The sequence below is a fragment of the Mya arenaria genome, chromosome 17 (genome assembly GCF_026914265.1).
Source record: "Mya arenaria isolate MELC-2E11 chromosome 17, ASM2691426v1".
In the NCBI taxonomy this organism is placed as follows: Eukaryota; Metazoa; Mollusca; class Bivalvia; order Myida; family Myidae; genus Mya; species Mya arenaria.
Window position 1 is genome coordinate 48997030 of NC_069138.1, and position 22693 is coordinate 49019722.

The window sequence follows — 22693 nt, forward strand, 5'->3', positions numbered from 1 at the left end:
CGAAGAAAGAGTATGACCTGGTCTCTGACGACGGGTATGACAGCCGAATACCGCTACATAACGAGGACGCCTTCCAACATGGAATCAGCTTCCAGGCAAAGGTAAGGTATTAGTATATTCAATGGTGATAATACATATGTTATATTGGTTTCCACTTATTCTTCTAGGTGTTTGAGTTAAAAAATTAAATCGATTGTCTTTGTTTAAGGAACATCTGATCTTGGCAAAATAATTAAACGAGGCAAATTTCAAAGTCGTCGGTTGTTCCCTGTTTTTCTTACAGTCAATAACAATATTGGGAGTATTTCTGCTGTTCGTAAAGTCATGATTACCTATAAATGGTAAACAGTAAACACATTCTGACAACATTAAATAACTGGTTAAAACAGTTTAACGGGTATGTCAATTCCACCTGGATGACTAGTCATTCAATCGAATTTCACTAAACTAAACAATTACTATGCTGCCATTTCAAATTATAAACATATTGGTATATATTCTCGTTTCGGAAATTAATATTAAGTTAACCACTTACATTCAAGGATGAAGGTAAATACCGTCAATACAAAATTGAACATTTCGTTTTTAGTCAAAGCCACTTGAAGTAAGCTCTAGCTACAACAAATCTAATAAATGATATCTATGGGGGGGGGGGGGGGGGGTAGTTCAAACTTTAACTAGTTTACCACCTCTACCCCTGCCCTAATTAACTCGTGCTCCAGTAAACTCGTGTTTCACTGACATTTTCAAAGCGGCATTCTCATCAATTATTGGTAAACCATTCTGATGGACTTTTTATAATGTTTGAACATGCTGTGTCTGCTGGGCCTGGACTTTCTTAACCGGGTCAACAGTTAATTGTTTGACCATTGGGCTTGTCTCCGTAGTTTCACCATACGCCGTTTAACTCACCCCACCCCCTACAACACAGCTAGTGAACCCTTGTTAAACTAACTATTCCAAGGCGGTTTCCTCGACATTTTTTGATATAACGATGCATGTATGGTCTGTAGTGGCGGATCCGTGGTCTCAACCCAGGGGTGCTTAGATGCTAGTATGGGCTGTCTGTGGTGTTTAAACTCTGTGTGCCTCTCGCTCATTGTATGATTAGACGAGTATTGTGCCTCGAAACAGGACCTATGTTCAATGTTTTCACTACTGAACATGCCCTAGTAAGTTACACTGTATAATAGAAATAGAAAACGCCAATAACATTACATTCTATCTGGGTATCTGTACTTGAATTCAGTTCAGTTTTAGATCTAAGTGAGGTTGCCATCTTTAATGCATTCGTTCAGCCATGTACTCCATAGACCTGAACACAGCTGAAAAGGGATAGTGAATGCTTTTTGCATGTTCTTATAAGGAGTTTTTAAGATGTAGATAAAAACGAAATGTAAATACCAGACCATCTTGTAAATATAAGGCGATTGTAGACATTCCAAGACAGACAGTTAATGGAAAACGATCTATTACTCTCTTCCATTTGTAAATTTATATATTTACAAATCAATGTCCCTTTTATGTAATGCAGAACACATTGATAGACATTGGAAAAACGCAGACATCAGATATAGCAATAAATTATTATCCAGAAATCATTATTTCCCAATAGCACTTAGTGCGATACAACAGGATTCAAGATTCAACTTATTCATTAAGTAACTTGAACACAAAGTGCTCCTCATTACATGATAGATATAATACATTCAATTAAACATATATAAAACGATAACATTATAGGTTGTAGATTATTTCAGAGGGTTTAAAATCCAAAATTTCCAATGACTGATTAACATATTGCTTAAGAAGGTAAGAGTCAATACTTAAGCAAACAGTGTAATTATGTGGTAGTATATTTGATATAAAGATATTCGGGTATCTTTCTCTCTCATTTTGGTAATATTTACAGCTTTGTTTACATCAAACAGAACTGTATTGAAAATTTGTATCCTTAGCATGTTTTTCTAACGAAAACACACATATTACAAGATTTTTTTAGCTTTGGCAACAATCTGAGTTGTCTTTCTAATGTCTATAAATATCCACCATATTTACATATAAATTGCTATTTAAGAAGGCATGCTTATCATGACATTTCCACTGTTTTACAAAATTCCATTTTTAGTCAGCCCTGAGTTCAGATAAAGCTAACACTCGCCTAAAAAGAAAACTAGTGTGTTTTGTAACAATATTACATCGCAGATTAAATTTATACTATAAGCAGGGAACCAAATACAAACGCCTTTTCTGAACGCTCGGTGACAGGTTTACATCAGGAACTGTGTAGAGCCGGTGTAACGACCAGTTGTTACTGTTTCTATGAATAGACATATAACCTTAGCTACACTTTTGAACATAAAATCAAAATGACTCTTCAGGAAAAGGCCCGATGACAGACCAAAATATACCCAGGACTAATTTAAGGTGTCTTCCTCTAAGTGCGTATCATTAATTCTAAATAACTAGACAAAACATTAAAAGAACTTTTGTTTAAGGATTATGATATTACTAATTAAGCGCGACATTTCTGTGCACGAAGTTCCCACAATCACCTTGTAACGATGTGATTATGGACGGGATAACGTGCGAACAATAAGTACCTGTCAGACTGATGCACGTGATTTGACTTGATGAGTTATGCTAATGGCTTCTTCGATTCGCCTTTCATCTGCACTCCATTAGTTTTATTTGTTGATAAACAAAATATTATTAAGTATTTTGTATTAATAATGTTAAAAAAGTAAAGTTTTGACTAGTTAGAGAGAAATGTTAGATGAAAGAATCCCCGCATACTTAATCAAGAAGTAATATGCCAATTATGCAAGTTTTGCTTACTTCAAACACTTTTAAACACACGAGTTGTTGAACGACATAAGCCATTAATTTCTTCTTAATTATCTCCGCGATAAAAACATAACTCATCACTTCTATTTCAACCGCATAAACCGCATTTATAAGCGCTTCTGTCTCTGCTATTTATTTATCTGCTCATCCACATATCCACTTAATACACTCTTAAGTTTGCCAGCACCATTCCCACATTGCTGACAAACAACAAATTTCATCAACATACCACTCACAGCCTCTCCGTTCGTTAATTGTATTACGATATAACTTTCTTACAGCAAGGACGCTTGCTTCTACTGTTACAATCTTACACGCCAATAATAAATAATAGAATCATGGCGCCTTTCAGAAATAAAAGAGAAATGTCTCCGTACTACCAGTTGTTTTGCCAATGTAGCATATGCGTTCGGTTAGGCAAACGAAACATTGGTGAATAAACTTCAAGGTCTGTTGAAATATGCAGGACACATGTACTGCACATACACTCGCTTATGGCACAATGTGTAGGACACATTGTACTGCACATACACTCGCTTATGGCACAATGTGTAGGACACATTGTACTGCACATACACTCGCTTATGGCACAATGTGTAGGACACATTGTACTGCACATACACTCGTTTATGGCACAATGTTGATAAAAGAATAATTGGAGATTACTTATTTCTTCAGGGCCTTGAAAGAGACTGGCTCATGTTTTGGCACCAAAAATAATTTTCCCGCTAATGCTTCTGATTACAATAATATTGTAATTATTTTACTCTTTGATAACGAAATTGCAGAATAAAATACAGTTAAAGTTTTATAATAACCCTGATTGTAGTGGGGAGCGAACCCAACCCGGTAAAGCCAAAAACAAATTAGGAAAAAAATGAAATCTTATTCACTCGCACGCAAGGACTCATATACTCATCACGTGCCAATGTCAAACAACCAATAACGCTACAGTGTTTTGCTGTATTACGTTTATAACGTTTTTCAAAATCATGGACTTGAAAGAAATGGTTGAAGGGTTTCAGCCGTAAGTTTCTGAGTTTAAAAACTCCTAATGATTTGCGACACTTTATTTCGTATTAAAATATGTAAATAGTGCATTTTTTAAACAGTATGTCTCTGTAAATGTTTTTTGTAATGTCGATTTACTACACTACATATTGCACAAGTGACAAACATATGGATACACTTATACTCACAAAATTAAAACTTTCCTAGAACTAATTATGATACTGTTTCGCTCATATTTCTTTTAAGTTCTCCTTTGAATTACTCAATTCGGCGTTTGCCCTAGTCTGCAATGTCTCGCTTACATATATACACAACAAGTCTGTGCCTCCTCCAATCCATTACTGAAAGTAACATCGGGTCATCCTATCGATGTTATAATTGTTCGGTAATTCGTCTTGTCTTGTACTATATGGCGTCTCTAATGTCAAACTATTGGACAAGTCTACTGTTGTTTTATCTTGGTTCAATATTTGTGCCATATTTGGGACAAATTGATCAGAACTTTACTCTGTAAACTTTCGGTAGACTTTTCATCTGTGTCAGTTTTTGGTCTGGAGAAAAATGTAAATATATACGCTCCTGACATAAAATGAACTGAAAAGAATCCAGATAAAGCGTACAACTATGTTGATACACATCTCGCATTCAATTCAGGAAGGTGGTCAATATACCAATAAGCTGGTTACGACTGTCAGATACAATATCAGTTTTAATAGTTCATTGTGAATTTTTGCTTTCCAGTACATTGGCACCCTTGATGTTCCAAGACCGAACAGTCGAGTTGAAATTGTTGCCGCTATGCGAAGGATAAGGGTATGTATCTAAATGACACTGAAGTATGCGTCTCCGAACTTAAAAGTTAAGCCTTGTAATACATGAGAGGTTGCAAAACGCTGTTGGACGTGAACGTGTGATATACGGTGTTGGTGTGACGTCATCTAGATGTGTGTAGAAGTTGCAAGTGTCGTCCCGTCCACATAAAATTTAAAGGTCATCTTTAAATTCATCGTGTGCGGGTAGATACAGGCAAAAACACAGTTACAAGAAGTGTTTTGCAACATCTCCAATTAAAATATTTTGTCAAAGGTAGTCAAAAAGCATCGTATGAAACCTTGTCCTAATTATTCCATGTACAGTTAGGTCCAGGACTTTTTTTAAATTAAGCAAAGCCGAAGTGAAGTGAATACACTAGAGCTAGCCCGAGTTACTCACATATGAATGAATTAAAGAGACGCCTGATATAACAAGTATGTTTTGGTATAAAAAAAATCCAATATGCCCTATTTACATGTGTATAAATTTGCTGCCATTTTTGTTTTTGCCACAATGCAGAAATGGGTTTTATGTACAAAAAGAAAAATAGCCCAAACTGTTTCATTTGTTGACCTCACCTACAACCTTCTATTAATAAAAACCCTTTAAAAACTTGTTTAAGGAATGTTTGTATGGATAACTGTACAATAATAACCGATAATTGCAGTATGAATTCAAGGCGAAGGCAATCAAAAAACGAAAAGTGGACCTGACCATTTCTGTAGAGGGTGTCCGAGTGGCAATCTGCAAGAAAAAGAAGGTAATGTACTTATGGATATAACGGATTACCATCAAATGGTCGGAATTTGACTATATATTTCTTTATATGAGAATCATGTTTGATGGACATGTCCTTGTGCAGTAGATCTGAGTTTAAGTTTATTTTTATTTTGAGAAATAGTTTAGAACCATTTTTTTATTAATTAGTTGCATTCTATTGCACGTGAGATACATCTGGTTAAGTATATCTTCTGATTGAACGCGTTACTTTTTGTATGTTTACTCTGATTGAATGTGTTTCACTTTATGGAACACAGGGTCTAAACAAATACACTTTCAATTAATTAATTTAGATGAATCAATTCTTGGAAGCGGGTACAGGCAATCACTCGCCCGCACTTCGTGAATTACTTCGTGTCGTACGGTTGTTTTAAAATGTAGTGGGAACATCAAGGACAATTACAGCAATGTAACTAATCTAACAGTGATCTTGTGTAATGGTACAAAAATAAAATCCCTTGACATTGGGCGTATGATTCAGAACATCGTTACAATCCTTGACATTGGTCGTATGATTCAGAACTTCGATACAATCCTTGACATTGGTCGTATGATTCAGAACATCGTTACAATCCTTGACATTGGTCGTATGATTCAGAACATCGTTACAATCCTTGACATTGGTCGTATGATTCAGAACTTCGTTACAATCCTTGACATTGGTCGTATGATTCAGAACATCGTTACAATCCTTGACATTGGTCGTATGATTCAGAACTTCGTATGATTCAGAACTTCGTTACAATCCTTGACATTGGTCGTGTGATTCAGAACATCGCTACAATCCTTGACATTGGGCGTATGATTCAGAACATCGTTACAATCCTTGACATTGGGCGTATGATTCAGAACATCGTTACAATCCTTGACATTGGTCGTATGATTCAGAACATCGTTACAATCCTTGACATTGGGCGTATGGTTCAGAACTTCGTTACAATCCTTGACATTGGGCGTATGGTTCAGAACTTCGTTACAATCCTTGACATTGGGCGTATGGTTCAGAACTTCGCTACAATCCTTGACATTGGGCGTATGGTTCAGAACATCGCTACAATCCTTGACATTGGGCGTATGATTCAGAACATCGCTACAATCCTTGACATTGGGCGTATGATTCAGAACATCGTTACAATCCTTGACATTGGGCGTATGATTCAGAACATCGCTACAATGCTTGACATTGGGCGTATGATTCAGAACATCGCTACAATGCTTGACATTGGGCGTATGATTCAGAACATCGCTACAATCCTTGACATTGGGCGTATGATGTAGAACATCGCTACAATCCTTGACATTGGTCGTATGATTCAGAACTTCGCTACAATCCTTGACATTGGTCGTATGATTCAGAACTTCGCTACAATCCTTGACATTGGTCGTATGATTCAGAACATCGCTACAATCCTTGACATTGGGCGTATGATTCAGAACTTCGTTACAATCCTTGACATTGGGCGTATGATTCAGAACTTCGTTACAATCCTTGACATTGGGCGTATGATTCAGAACTTCGTTACAATCCTTGACATTGGTCGTATGATTCAGAACTTCGCTACAATCCTTGACATTGGTCGTATGATTCAGAACATCGCTACAATCCTTGACATTGGGCGTATGATTCAGAACTTCGTTACAATCCTTGACATTGGGCGTATGATTCAGAACTTCGTTACAATCCTTGACATTGGGCGTATGATTCAGAACTTCGTTACAATCCTGACATTGGGCGTATGATTCAGAACTTCGTTACAATCCTTGACATTGGTCGTATGATTCAGAACTTCGTATGATTCAGAACTTCGTTACAATCCTTGACATTGGTCGTGTGATTCAGAACATCGCTACAATCCTTGACATTGGGCGTATGATTCAGAACATCGTTACAATCCTTGACATTGGGCGTATGATTCAGAACATCGTTACAATCCTTGACATTGGTCGTATGATTCAGAACATCGTTACAATCCTTGACATTGGGCGTATGGTTCAGAACTTCGCTACAATCCTTGACATTGGGCGTATGGTTCAGAACTTCGTTACAATCCTTGACATTGGGCGTATGGTTCAGAACTTCGCTACAATCCTTGACATTGGGCGTATGGTTCAGAACATCGCTACAATCCTTGACATTGGGCGTATGATTCAGAACATCGCTACAATGCTTGACATTGGGCGTATGATTCAGAACATCGTTACAATCCTTGACATTGGGCGTATGATTCAGAACATCGCTACAATGCTTGACATTGGGCGTATGATTCAGAACATCGCTACAATGCTTGACATTGGGCGTATGATTCAGAACATCGCTACAATCCTTGACATTGGGCGTATGATGTAGAACATCGCTACAATCCTTGACATTGGTCGTATGATTCAGAACTTCGCTACAATCCTTGACATTGGTCGTATGATTCAGAACTTCGCTACAATCCTTGACATTGGTCGTATGATTCAGAACATCGCTACAATCCTTGACATTGGGCGTATGATTCAGAACTTCGTTACAATCCTTGACATTGGGCGTATGATTCAGAACTTCGTTACAATCCTTGACATTGGGCGTATGATTCAGAACTTCGTTACAATCCTGACATTGGGCGTATGATTCAGAACTTCGTTACAATCATTGACATTGGTCGTATGATTCAGAACTTCGTTACAATCCATGACATTGGTCGTATGATTCAGAACTTCGTTACAATCCATGACATTGGTCGTATGATTCAGAACTTCGTTACAATCCTTGACATTGGGCGTATGATTCAGAACTTCGCTACAATCCTTGACATTGGGCGTATGATTCAGAACTTCGCTACAATCCTTGACATTGGTCGTATGATTCAGAACATCGCTACAATCCTTGACATTGGGCGTATGATTCAGAACATCGCTACAATCCTTGACATTGGGCGTATGATTAAGAACTTCGTTACAATCCTTGACATTGGGCGTATGATTAAGAACTTCGCTACAATCCTTGACATTGGGCGTATGATTAAGAACTTCGCTACAATCCTTGACATTGGGCGTATGATTCAGAACTTCGCTACAATCCTTGACATTGGGCGTATGATTCAGAACTTCGCTACAATCCTTGACATTGGGCGTATGATTCAGAACTTCGCTACAATCCTTGACATTGGGCGTATGATTAAGAACATCGCTACAATCCTTGACATTGGGCGTATGATTCAGAACATCGCTACAATCCTTGACATTGGGCGTATGATTCAGAACATCGCTACAATCCTTGACATTGGGCGTATGATTCAGAACATCGTTACAATCCTTGACATTGGGCGTATGATTCAGAACTTCGCTACAATCCTTGACATTGGGCGTATGATTCAGAACTTCGCTACAATCCTTGACATTGGGCGTATGATTCAGAACTTCGTTACAATCCTTGACATTGGGCGTATGATTCAGAACTTCGCTACAATCCTTGACATTGTTACAATCCTTGACATTGGGCGTATGATTCAGAACTTCGTTACAATCCTTGACATTGGGCGTATGATTCAGAACTTCGTTACAATCCTTGACATTGGGCGTATGATTCAGAACATCGCTACAATCCTTGACATTGGTCGTATGATTCAGAACATCGCTACAATCCTTGACATTGGTCGTATGATTCAGAACATCGTTACAATCCTTGACATTGGTCGTATGATTCAGAACATCACTACAATAATTCAGAACTTCGCTACAATCCTTCACATTGGGTGTATGATTCAGAACTTCGCTACAATCCTTGACATTGGGCGTATGATTCAGAACTTCGCTACAATCCTTGACATTGGGCGTATGATTCAGAACTTCGCTACAATCCTTGACATTGGGCGTATGATTCAGAACATCGATACAATCCTTGACATTGGGCGTATGATTCAGAACATCGTTACAATCCTTGACATTGGTCGTATGATTTAGAACATCGTTACAATCCTTGACATTGGGCGTATGGTTTAGAACATCGCTACAATCCTTGACATTGGGCGTATGATTCAGAAAATCGCTACAATCCTTGAAATTGGGCGTATGATTCAGAACATCGCTACAATCCTTGACATTGGGCGTATGATTCAGAACATCGCTACAATCCTTGACATTGGGCGTATGATTCAGAACATCGTTACAATACTTGACATTGGGCGTATGATTCAGAACATCGTTACAATCCTTGACATTGGGCGTATGATTCAGAACATCGTTACAATCCTTGACATTGGGCGTATGATTCAGAATATCGTTACAATCCTAGACATTGGGCGTATGGTTTAGAACATCGCTACAATCCTTGACATTGGGCGTATGATTCAGAAAATCGCTACAATCCTTGAAATTGGGCGTATGATTCAGAACATCGCTACAATCCTTGACATTGGTCGTATGATTCAGAACATCACTACAATCCTTGACATTGGTCGTATGATTCAGAACATCGTTACAATCCTTGACATTGGGCGTATGATTCAGAACATCGTTACAATCCTTGACATTGGGCGTATGATTCAGAACATCGTTACAATCCTTGACATTGGGCGTATGATTCAGAACATCGTTACAATCCTTGACATTGGGCGTATGATTTAGAACTTCGTTACAATCCTTGACATTGGGCGTATAATTCAGAAAATCGCTACAATCCTTGAAATTGGGCGTATGATTCAGAACATCGCTACAATCCTTGACATTGGGCGTATGATTCAGAACATCACTACAGTCCCTGACATTGGGCGTATGATTCAGAACTTCGTTACAATCCTTGACATTGGGCGTATGGTTTAGAACATCGCTACAATCCTTGACATTGGGCGAATGATTCAGAAAATCGCTACAATCCTTGAAATTGGGCGTATGATTCAGAAAATCGCTACAATCCTTGACATTGGGCGTATGATTCAGAACATCGCTACAGTCGCTGACATTGGGCGTATGAATCAGAACTTCGTTACAATCCTTGACATTGGGCGTATGATTCAGAACTTCGTTACAATCCTTGACATTGGTCGTATGATTCAGAACATCGTTACAATCCTTGACATTGGTCGTATGATTCAGAACATCACTACAATCCTTGACATTGGTCGTATGATTCAGAACATCGTTACGACATTGGGCGTATGATTTAGAACATCGCTACAATCCTTGACATTGGGCGTATGATTCAGAACATCGCTACAATCCTTGACATTGGGCGTATGATTCAGAACATCGCTACAATCCTTGACATTGGTCGTATGATTCAGATCTTCGCTACAATCCTTGACATTGGTCGTATCATTCAGAACATCGCTACAATCCTTGACATTGGTCGTATGATTCAGAACTTCTTTACAATCCTTGACATTGGTCGTATGATTCAGAACATCGCTACAATCCTTGACATTTGGCGTATGATTCAGAACATCGCTACAATCCTTGACATTGGGCGTATGATTCAGAACATCGCTACAATCCTTGACATTGGGCGTATGATTCAGAACATCGCTACAATCCTTGACATTGGGCGTATGATTCAGAACTTCGCTACAATCCTTGACATTGGGCGTATGATTCAGAACATCGCTACAATCCTTGACATTGGGCGTATGATCCAGAACATCGCTACAATCCTTGACATTGGGCGTATGATTCAGAACATCGCTACAATCCTTGACATTGGGCGTATGATTCAGAACATCGCTACAATCCTTGACATTGGGCGTATGATTCAGAACATCGCTACAATCCTTGACATTGGGCGTATGATTCAGAACATCGCTACAATCCTTGACATTGGGCGTATGATTCAGAACATCGCTACAATCCTTGACATTGGGCGTATGATTCAGAACATCGCTACAATCCTTGACATCGGGCGTATGATTCAGAACATCGCTACAATCCTTGACATCGGGCGTATGATTCAGAACATCGCTACAATCCTTGACATCGGGCGTATGATTCAGAACATCGCTACAATCAACAACGTGGTTGACGACATCATTGTTTACTTCAATAGGGTGAAATAGTTTAAGACATGCTCATATGTTTAAATAAATCATGTACAGCTGAGACAGTTGTCGCGAACCTTGTTAGATATATTGCTTGGGTCGTATTCATAAAGCACCTTAAGTCATTTCCTAACTTATGTCGACCTCTTTAAAGTTTAATTGTCAAACCAAAATATATGTATGATGGTGTTAACATTAAAGTATTTGTTTTAATAAGGTCAATGAAAATAATGTATTTTGGGAAATCTTTAAAAAAAAAATATTTCACACGACTAAAGATATACTAAAAGTGACTAAAGTGACTTAACTTAGGAAGGGAAGTGACTTAAGAAGTTGTATGGATATCGACCCAGATCTAAGGTGTGTCCATGAAAGTTGCCGAGCAATACAGAATTAAAATTCAACATCGATGTCCTTATGTGAACAAGGTTATTAACTTAAAGACAGTTCTGAACAATCGGCCCAGTAAAGTAAAATTATCCTATAAAGCGTATATTAAAAAAATCAAACTTCGATATAATTGATAACATCAGAGCATGAGTTTTTAATTTAAACAATCTTGAAATGCACTTTATTCCTGCATTTCAAATATAATGGTATACTTGAGATGTGAAGAAGCAAACATCTGGCGCTAATATCACAAAAATACTCGAGACAAATCTCAAACTCAATCTCAACCCAATTTATCACATAAAACATAGAATGTTTCAAATTCTTGTATGTTTTTTATACTTTTTGAAAACATAATTTATGTTTTCCTAGAATGTGTTAATAAAAATATTTTGTGAATATTTCAAAGAAAACTAATTCTGTAGCAAAATCTATACTGGAGTAATTGTTGAAAAACAAGGAATTGCTCTCAAGTACATTTTTGGCTGTTAAAACGTTCTCTCGGAATCTTGACAAAATGCCTTAATCAACATATTCTATGGTAAAATGCACTTTAAAATGGCTTTAGTAGTTTTGTGATATTGGGGCCAGAACTACAGACGAAACCCGTTGGCTCGATATCGCTTGGTTCGATATCCTCGTTGGCTCGAACTGGATGTAAAGGACCGATTTTGTTGCACTTTGAGTAAGCATTCCTGCTTGGCTCGATATTCGCGAGGCTCGAAGCACAGTCGCCGGTCCTTTGGATATCGAGCCAACGGATTTCGACTGTAGTTCATAGAGATGTGTTCGTGACCTTGAGGTAGTCGCTGGATTGATTTAATTATAGAAGCCAAGCGAATAATTTACGATAAGCAAGAGTCAACGCAGGCAGAGATGCTAAATTACATGCACTTCATACACATTGAATTAGATATCATTAGGTTTTTGGGTCATCAAAACGTGATAAGTCTAATGATTCAATGATAATGTTTTTGATGTTCACTAAAAGATAAATGTAGTAAAATTAAGTGATATGATTTATCCTTGTAAAAAAACAACATGGATCAGCTCTCCGTAAGACATGATCTTGGCAGATTTCGCAAACAAAGAAGCTATGTAATAACAAACAAATGAATCACCGTTGCTAGGCTGTCGATTCTGCAAGATAAAGCATATCTTTATGTAATCAAAATGTCTAGAAGAAAATGTTTCAAGTGAAGCAGATGTTTCAACTTGAATTTCTCACCCGCTGCTGCACAAATCTTGCAATTTATAAAATTACTAGCCATGGACGGCTTTTCCTCTGTTTTTCAACAAATGTCTTTGGTAGATGTTTTAGACAAAATCACGGCTGTTAAGAGATATTCATAAGAAAGAACGGCATATCCCCCGTTTGAACATATGTGATTACAAATATTGTCATATTTAACAATTCACAATTTATTTTACCCGGCTAATAAAACAAATATTTCGTATTCAGATACAGTCGAAACCCTTTAGCTCGAACTCGCAGGGACCGGCGAAATCGCATCGAGCGTAAGGAAAATTCGAGCCAAGCGAAGAGGCTTACCGTCTGTTTAAAGACATCGGTCCTTTACATTCAGTTCGAGCCAACGAGGAATTCGAGACAAGCGAGTTCGAGCCAACGGGGTTCAACTGTACATTTAATCTTTAAAACAAAACACTCAAACCAGCGATATAAAGTGCTTTAAAGTGTTTGCCACCTAAAGTTAGAAAACAAAGAATTGTTCGTAGAGTCAAGTATTATATAAAATCTGCTAATGTTAAGAAGAAAAAAAGCAACAAGCGTAAAACTCTCACTGATACATCTCGGATCCCCTTTGGGTCTAATCTATTTTCCAAAGTCAGGGAATTTTCTGTCACTTTTTGTCGGGACTGTATTGACAAGAGGCTTGTAAATGAATATTTGCGTGTTAATTGAATAAGAACGTTGATCAATATGGCGGTCCCACGTGACTTGTCGTACAAGATATCTTAATCTCCTTAACCGAAAGCCATAATGTCGGCGCCAAGGAATAGCGAATAGACGCTTTATGGCTGATCTGCTTGTATTGAACTGACGTTATCACTTCGTTTCCTGTTGTTTTGAACGTCATATTTTTATCACGCAAATTATTTTATAGATTGTATGATTTCCGTCTTGGAAATGTATTTAACTTTTATTTACTCAGGCTCCAATTTTTAGAAACTTCTTAAGCTTAACAGGCATAAGTAGCTTATTTCAATTAACCAAAATACATACTTAAATTGGATTTTGATTAATAAAAATGGTTTACTGTAATTATCATAAAGATAATTCCGTCTAAAGTGTAAAAAGTCTTAAAAAAGTAAACATTACGCAAATTTTGATATACAAAAAAAGTGAGCTTAGCTTAATACTTTTATAAGGGACTTAATATTTTTGGAAAAAATGGGCCCCGTAGTCTTACTGATTTTGAAATTTTAAATACAAATACTTTTTCTTACTTCGACTTTTTACTAACAACGACTTTAAAGCTGCACTCTCACGAATTGAACGTTTTGACAACATTTTTTTTTTTAATTTTTGTCTTGGAAATAACCAATTTATGCGAAAATGCATGGAAATAAGTGACATAATACTGCTAACAAAAATCAGATCGCAGATTTTCATATTTAAGTTGAAAATTGATGTTTTATGCATTTTTCTTAAACCGTTAGTAACGCTGTTAGCCATAAAACATTAATTTTCAAACGGAGATATGAAAATCTTCGATCTGATCTTTTGTCAGCAGTCTAATATCACCGGTTAGCAGATATTTACGCAAACTTTGCCTCATTCCAAGATAAAAAAAATGATGAAGTTGTCAAAACGGTAAATCTGTAAGAGTGCAGCTTTTAGAGAGATAAATGCAATTATTATCCCAGAGAAACAACGATAGCATAGTGTGTGCACAGTGAATTCAAGCATATTAAAACATACTCGACGGTTATTTTTTTTACTTTTTTTGTTTTATGAATAACAACTTAAAGAACGTTTGTATTCTTCATTTGAAAGCATACTTCAGAATACCCCCACAATTCACAAGAAGAAATAAAATCCTCCGCAGTCCACCGTTCCAATCCTACGCTAATGTTTTTATATGTATATGGAACGCGTTAAGTGTCCAAATAACGACTGATTTTATAGACTCGCAGCGTTGATAGTAACGCCGCATACAAATAGCCTCATTTGCCTAATATCATCAAAAGATGAAATAAAAATACTGGGGAACTCTGAATGTTTATTCCAACTTTCTCTCCTTCAATTGAGTTTACGACATATCTAGTGCTAACGGCCATACGAAAAGCTTACCCTTATTTCTGAAATGACAAATACGAAGATGTGCGCTCTTTATTTCATCAAAATGCGAAGTTAAAGATGTACAGTCAAATGTCGCTATATCGAAGTCGTTAGGATCTCGGGGAATACTACCGAGATAACGAACATTCGATATAACCGAAAGAAACGTTTAACTAAACCCAATACATTCGTAAAAAGTTCGACATAACCAGACCATTGAGTAAAGAGAGTTCGACATAGCAAGTTTTTACTATAATTTCATCAGATTCCAGTTGGAAGTAGGATGCTAGTGGAACAAAGTCCTTTAAGATAGTTTTGTATATTTCTGTTTGTTATGTTGCAGAAAATTCCACAATGGTATGATGAAAGTAAACTTGTCATTGTCCATCACCCGATATATAGGTAAGCTTCGAAGGGATTGCTTATTCAATTCGTTGGCTTGTGTGTCTTTTTTTGGCAAGCGGGAACATTTTGATTTTATTTCGTAGTACAATTAAAAACTACGGGGACAAAATACATCAAATATAAATTAAGCTCAAAGGCACAAGGCAATGGTCCCAGCGACCTTGAACAAGAGATACTGACGTTCAAAGACCACATTTGTATGTACAAACAACAAAAACATACCAAACTCGCATCAAAATAGCTTTACCGATAAATGATCGAATTATCGCCTTTGAACAGTTTGCTCTACCACGAGTCTACTGGGGACTTAAACTAATTATATAGCCATAACCTCACACTTGGTATTCCATATCCATCTGAATTTAACCTTCAACATCATTGACTTCATTCACGGTATATGCCAATTACTAATAACATTTTATCCGATTATCTACATCGCTCTTAGATTCAATTAAACACAAATATGAATTCGAGCCCAGTACGCAAATACTATTGTTTGGTTTTAGAATTTTCTACGTATCCCACGACTCTCAAGACTTGAAGATCTGGAGCTATATCGCTAGAGATGGGCCTACCAATGTCTTCAAATGTAATGTGTTCAAGTCATATAAGAAGGTATGACATATATCAGCGATCATTTAAATGGTTTCCACGTCGGATGTTATTTAATTGTGTTCAGATAAGACTCAATTCAATAAGACATTTCTAACTGAAGTTAATCTCAAAATGCAGAAGTGCAAATAACAGCATTTTTCAGGTCGCTGAATAATACGTTTTTTTCGTTTTTTAACTAATGTGAAAATATTTAAAGTCATGTCAATATAATAAAAAGTTTACTGCATTTCGAAATAGAGGCTTATTCTTGTTCATTATGTTTAGCTGTATAATTTACTCAGCCGTTCTTTTAGGAGCAAGCCATGCGGATTGTTCGAACTATTGGACAAGCGTTCGAGGTGTGTCACAAACTGAGCATGACACAGTCTGTAACCAGTCCAGAAGAACAACTGCCCACTGAGAGCATCAATAGCCAACCAAGTGAGCCAGATAAACAAAGCCAGAAAAGTAAGAAAAAATAGTTTTATTATTTTAGTTTTCTTTAAATTGATTTAAAAGACGGGGTCATCTAAACCCAATCTTGAGACACATTTTTATTATTATTTTTTTTTTATTATTATTATTATTATTATTATTATTATTATTATTATTATTGTTAGTATCATTATTATTATTATTATTATTATTATTATTATTTTTATTATTATTATTATTATTATTATTATTGTTATAATAATTATTGTGATTTTTATTATTATTCTTATTCTGTTTGTTTTTTTGGGTTTTTTTGTTGTTGTTGTGGCATGAAATTTTCATCAATGTAACTGACGATTCCCAAATATGGTATGCAGCGTATTGAATAGTGCCAATTGCAATTGTATGATTAACTATTTTTGGGTAGAATTTTAAGGATGACGTGCATGCTTCACGAAAGATCGAATTAGTTCTCCTACGCAGAAAGCTTTGAAAATATGTGTCCTTCCTCAGGATTCAATTTCGCGGCAATTCATTTGAGATGAAACACCGTGATATCTCGCACATATATCACTCCAGTAATGAGTTCATGGTTAATTAACCGAAACTCTTTGCCAATTGACAGTAGCCCAAAATTAGCCGTAAGACGCTGTCATTGCCGTATAGGATTGGCCATGTTTGGATATTAGGGAATTTCTGGAAAAGTTCAGACGCCTTTGGGAATTTTATTTATTTATTGGCCTCGCTTTCTGGTGTGTTTAATATCGATAACGTAATGTTTATTGCAAGTTTAATCACATATTTATTGTATCATGTATTCCATAGTCAGCACACGGTGTGGTTATTCGTGCGTTAATAATGCCATTCTTTGTCCTTTCTTTTTCACATATCAAGAAGAAACACATACATAAAAAGATGTTTTCTACTCTTTTTCAGCGTAATATTCTTTGTCCTTTCTTTTTCACATATCAATAAGAAACACATACATAAAAAGATGTTTTCTACTCTTTTTCAGCGTAATATCGTAGTAACATATTTTCGGCTTTTTTTATCCCCATCAAGTACACCCGTATACTAGAGCGTTCATTTGATATAGATTGATATATAAATATATAATATATTACTTTGTTTTAGAATAAGTGCTTTATTAACTTAGTAGAAGATTATCTAAAAAATGTAACTTTGCCAAACAGTGTAACTTTATATGCTAGAAAAACGCATGTTTCCATCATAAATAGGAAACGCAGGGGATATAAAATGGATATTCGTACAGAGTGATGTTTTTATATCGGGACGAAGACAAATGAGATATATCAGATGGTATGGTTTAGTAAGTTTGGAAAGGGGTTATCTATTTGGCAGGTCATCAAGCCTTCCTGAGTTGTCTCTAGTTCCGTGAAAAGCAATGTGTTCATTTATGATATTTTTCTCGTTTTCCCTGCGGTCGATCTTGCTTTAACTTAATCCATAACGTATTTCCAAGGTCAGCATTTTTATTATAGGTCGAGACATAGAAGACAAAGCGCCTTTGAGCTCCACACAGAATCTGCGGGATTCCAACTCGTCCCTCGTCAAGGAGAAGGCCACGCCCCCTAACGACCTTGCCATCCGTCAGGCACAGAATATCATATACCAGATGGCTAGAACATCACCGGTATTTGATTTTAAGAAATAATATGTTTCTTGTTTCAACATGCTGCAATAATTATGTAAAATTCATGTTTATGTTCCAAATGCCAGCTATATTAAGTTTATATGTAATTAATATCAACAAAATAAAGAAAAAATCAGCTTACTCGAAGCAATCCAGTCTAAGGAGGCAGAAGGAGGCACATGCTGGTCTATATTCGGACAGAGTGTTGCCTCTAACAGACAGGGCTCAGCAGCCTCCTATAACTCAACAGCTTAGACCAAACAATCTATAACGGGTTATGTTGGCCAGATTAAATAATATGTAAACCATATTTCTTTCTTAAAATAAATTGTTTAGTCTTATACAAAACCAGACACTGTATCATTTCTGACCACCTAGTTCTTTAAATTTAGTATTATTCTTGTCCGTAATCATTCCTATCTTAAGTCTTAAATATATCTGTGAACGACTTCTGAATGTAGATACCATACACAATTTATATGTTTTGGATTTTACGGGTCGACCTGAAGTTTCTTTTCTTTCTTAACACATTAGCTTTCTCAGATCGGTATTGAGTCCTATTACAACATTGAACCATCTATGTAAACGTAAATATCTCTTTCTTCCTTAATGATTAACATTGTCACACAATTAGAACCACGTACACTTAAACCACTGCACTTAAACGTTAAAAACGGTTCTTAAAGGAAACACTCTTTGAAGTTTGTTTCCAAGCCAATTAGCAAATCCCTCACCAATGGATTTCATTGCCTGGCTTAATTGGGCGGTATCTTCATTATTTTGATATCCAACTAATAAAGTTTTGTTCAAAGAATTGACTGAGATCTCAACGCAAAATCTATACACTTTCTTTAATACTTAATCTTTCGACAACAGCAAGTGTATACTAGTAAGCCTTAAACAATATTTTACAGCAAGTCGGTGGCACAACAATTACTTCCCCTATCAACTCTCCGGCCTTGATAGACGATGACGTCATGGATCCGGATCATCCAATCACGTCCCGCCATCAAACGCAGTTGCTCAGACAGCAGGTGGAACATCATCAGCAGCAGACGCAGGTGGCTGTGGCGCAGGTGCAGTTGTTGAAAGAACAGCTGGCGGCGGAAACTGCAGCTAGAATAGAATCACAGGTAAATATCCACACAAAAATGCAACACAAAACACAAATGTTAATGAATTTATTAATCTTAGAACCTCGCAAAATTCTGTGGTAATTTAGAAATTTGGATGTGATGCCGGATGTAATTGACCATGTGTGTTGTTGATGCAATGTCTGGTGAGTGTTTATATAAATGGGTTACCAAGTATAGAATGTTGGATATAAATCTACTCCCATTAAATTCGATTATAAATAAACTTTCAGCTAGTTAAATTCATACTCAAATTATCGATGTATGTATTACGTTTAATTAGAATGTAATGGTTTCCCATTTCGAAGGCGAGGACCCACCAGCTGCTTCTACAGAACCGAGACTTATTGCACCACATGAACCAGATTCTCGGTCGTTTGCAGGAAGTAGAATTCAAGGCAACACACTCGAGTCCGAAACGGATGCAGCCAATCTCGGCTGGGGTACGGAGTTTTTAATGGTCTTGGACAATTGCGTACTATAAAGAAATAAAATGAAACATTTATCGCCCCTTTTGGTCAAATAAACAATGCTATGCTGCTATGCTATTACATTAGTGCATTTTCCACATGCTTTCCGGCATAAAACGCTTTTCTTCTTTATACAGATGTATGAAGTTATGATGTTTTAATTTAGTGGTATATTTTAAAGGGAAACATATGATTTGTTACAAAGTAGTATATACCTCCGGTTTCCCAGTTAAAAGACTGAAGTGAGTCAGAGATATGAATAAGAAGGAATTTGTAAATCTTTTCAATTGCCTTCTGATCTATTTAAGAACATGAGATAACAGTTCTGTAAAATTGTAAAGCTGATGTACTATTTTCCCAGGAAAGTTGTATGCCGGACGCAACAACTCCTCAATGCGGGCCAGTGTATCTTCCCCGTGGCGTCGCATTCGACCCAGAAGGCATTGCAAGCCCTGACTACTCTCTCACAGAGCACGATAAACTCATGTTCGATACAGACTCACCAGATAGTGGTCACCGAGAGATGTCTAATGAATCGCTAGGAGCATCTTTCTCTCCTCCTGACTTCCCATTTTGGGCAATGACTGCGGACGAAAGAATGAAGTATAGTTTTGGTTATGGTACTCCCGTGAAGTTCCAGCAAACGAGTTTTGAAATGACTGCGATTGTGAATAGCAATCCTTTTACTGAGAGCAAGGAGGATATTTGTGATCAGGATATTGTTGAGCCAGTTGTTTTTGATGCAAATGGCAAAGGAGGTAAAGGAAAAGTGGACAAAGTTCCAAAACTAAGACCTCCCCCCGAGTTTCGTAATTATGGGGCCTACAGGAATTCTCAAATATCGGAAGATTCGAGCAATTCATCAAACTCCGATACCGATTCAGTAAAAGATGGAATTGTTAACTTCACAGATAGCGATTATTTTTCGCACACCGGAAGCAGCTCACACACAAACACATTTAACTCAAACGCTCTTAACAACAACACACGTATGAACAGCCACACATTGGATGATGCGGACAATAACACGATTCAATCTCTTGTGCCATATGATGACCACAGGAACATTGTCCCGTATACAGACAATAGAGAAATAAGACAGACTGGTACAGTCTTTAAACCAAAACTAGAATACCACTTCAATAATCTAGCGGCAGATCGTGTTCTGATGCAAAAGTACTTGGACCAGTCCAAACGACAAAGAGGCGGTAGCTTTTCAGACGAGGACAATACTGAGAGTTACGATGAGGGGTTAACACAGCCTCCCTCGCCACCACCGCCGCCCAGTCGTCTGGAGGATGTCGATTTCGATGATTGAATTAGCCCATATGTTATATGCAGCTGATGAAAGTTTGGCTGTATTCAGAACGGTGTATTTTGAGTGTGAAAGGAACTTTAAATGAAGCGCACAATAGTTTCGTGAAATGAACTATAAATGAAGCGTTCACTAATTTTGTAGAGTGAAAATATTATGTACTTGATAAATTGACTTGTAAAAATAACTTTAAAATTCAAGGGGAACAAGGCGTCGTTACGTTTGTCATACTGCTTCTTGTAAAAGTGCTTATTTGTCGCATAATCATTCGCACATTAGAATTTGCCGTTGAATCAGCAAATTTGGAATGTAAATATGATATATGATTGTGTTCATTTTTTCAAATAATCATTTTTTCTCATGTTTAAGATATAGCTTAAATTCCAAAAAAAATAAACGGCCTAATACTTTAGATAGTGATGGGATTTCTTTTCGAAGATTGCGCTTTGATGCTGTAGCTGACCGAAAATGTGCTGAACAGAAGAGTTTATATAAGAACGAGAAGTTAACTATTGTTAGAGCTAAAGTCGAACCCCGTTGGCTCGAATTTCCAGGGTGCGGCGAAAATACCTTGAACTTCGAAAATTTCAAGCCAAGCGGAAATGCTTACCTTCAGTATAAAGAAATCGGTCCTTTACATCCAGCTCGAGCCAAGCAATTTCGAGCCAAGCAATTTCGAGCCAACGGGGTTCGAATGTATATTTTAATTCCTATTGCGAGTTAGCTGTTTGATTTGCATAGACAATTATTCATTTCCTTTCTGTATATAATGAGAAAAGGTGTAAATATTTTAAAAATATTATATATATTTTCACCCACTAGACAAAATAAAGGTTGAGGTAAACACACACTATAGAAGATGTGCCAAAATTGTACATAATTGTGCAGAAATATTATATAAGACTAATAAAACAAACAAATCGGTTAGTGTTTCTATTGAAATGCATCCTTTATATGTAATTATTTGCTGAATAGTAGTCAGTATGCGTATAGAACATTCTAGCTGAAAACCAGAACAAAACAGCAAAAGTTAACGATTAAAAAGAATTAACGACTTGGTTTATTTTAAAACCTTTTATTTTTATTTCATCCATGAAATATATAAAAAAAATCAGACGCGAGTATCTCAATTTTAATGAGTATCATTTCAATTCAATTGAGAATCTAGACACGAAATCGAATTTTCTAGAAACTACAATGTGAGAATAACTTAGTATCAGCTATATCGTGTATATAGTTTTAAAAATAAATCATGCTTAAGTTATTAACTTCTATAAGGGTTAACCACTATTAAGAATCTAACAAAAATAAACAAGAAATTATAGATACTTCAAAGTGAACACAAAACAATGTTTTAACAATAACTAAATACTCCCTTAGTGCATAGTACTCATTGTTAATATAGGTATATGCTAATAATATAAGCAAGACATAGTTCAAGCAAACACTACGTGATTTTCTGTTGATCTATGTACGAGTATATCGTCGAATGCAGTTTAAAACATTGCGTAATAGTTACGCTTAAAATACA

The 22693-nt window shown here is 36.6% G+C and overlaps 1 protein-coding gene across 3 annotated transcripts in view; it reads left to right on the forward strand.

Annotated features, from left to right (window-relative positions):
* Window positions 1-22086, forward strand: part of LOC128222746 (carboxyl-terminal PDZ ligand of neuronal nitric oxide synthase protein-like) — a 26136-nt gene extending 4050 nt beyond the window's left edge. For all 3 annotated transcript variants that reach the window (XM_052931856.1, XM_052931857.1, XM_052931858.1), the window contains exons 2-11: window positions 1-101; window positions 4600-4671; window positions 5339-5431; window positions 15500-15558; window positions 16068-16176; window positions 16470-16623; window positions 18093-18244; window positions 19159-19377; window positions 19686-19820; window positions 20209-22086. The exon at window positions 1-101 is cut by the window's left edge and continues 18 nt beyond it. In XM_052931856.1, the coding sequence (XP_052787816.1) occupies window positions 1-101; window positions 4600-4671; window positions 5339-5431; window positions 15500-15558; window positions 16068-16176; window positions 16470-16623; window positions 18093-18244; window positions 19159-19377; window positions 19686-19820; window positions 20209-21165 (2051 nt within the window). In that variant the 3' untranslated portion in view covers window positions 21166-22086. The remainder of the gene's footprint in view (window positions 102-4599; window positions 4672-5338; window positions 5432-15499; window positions 15559-16067; window positions 16177-16469; window positions 16624-18092; window positions 18245-19158; window positions 19378-19685; window positions 19821-20208) is intronic.
* The last annotated feature ends 607 nt before the right edge of the window (window positions 22087-22693 follow it).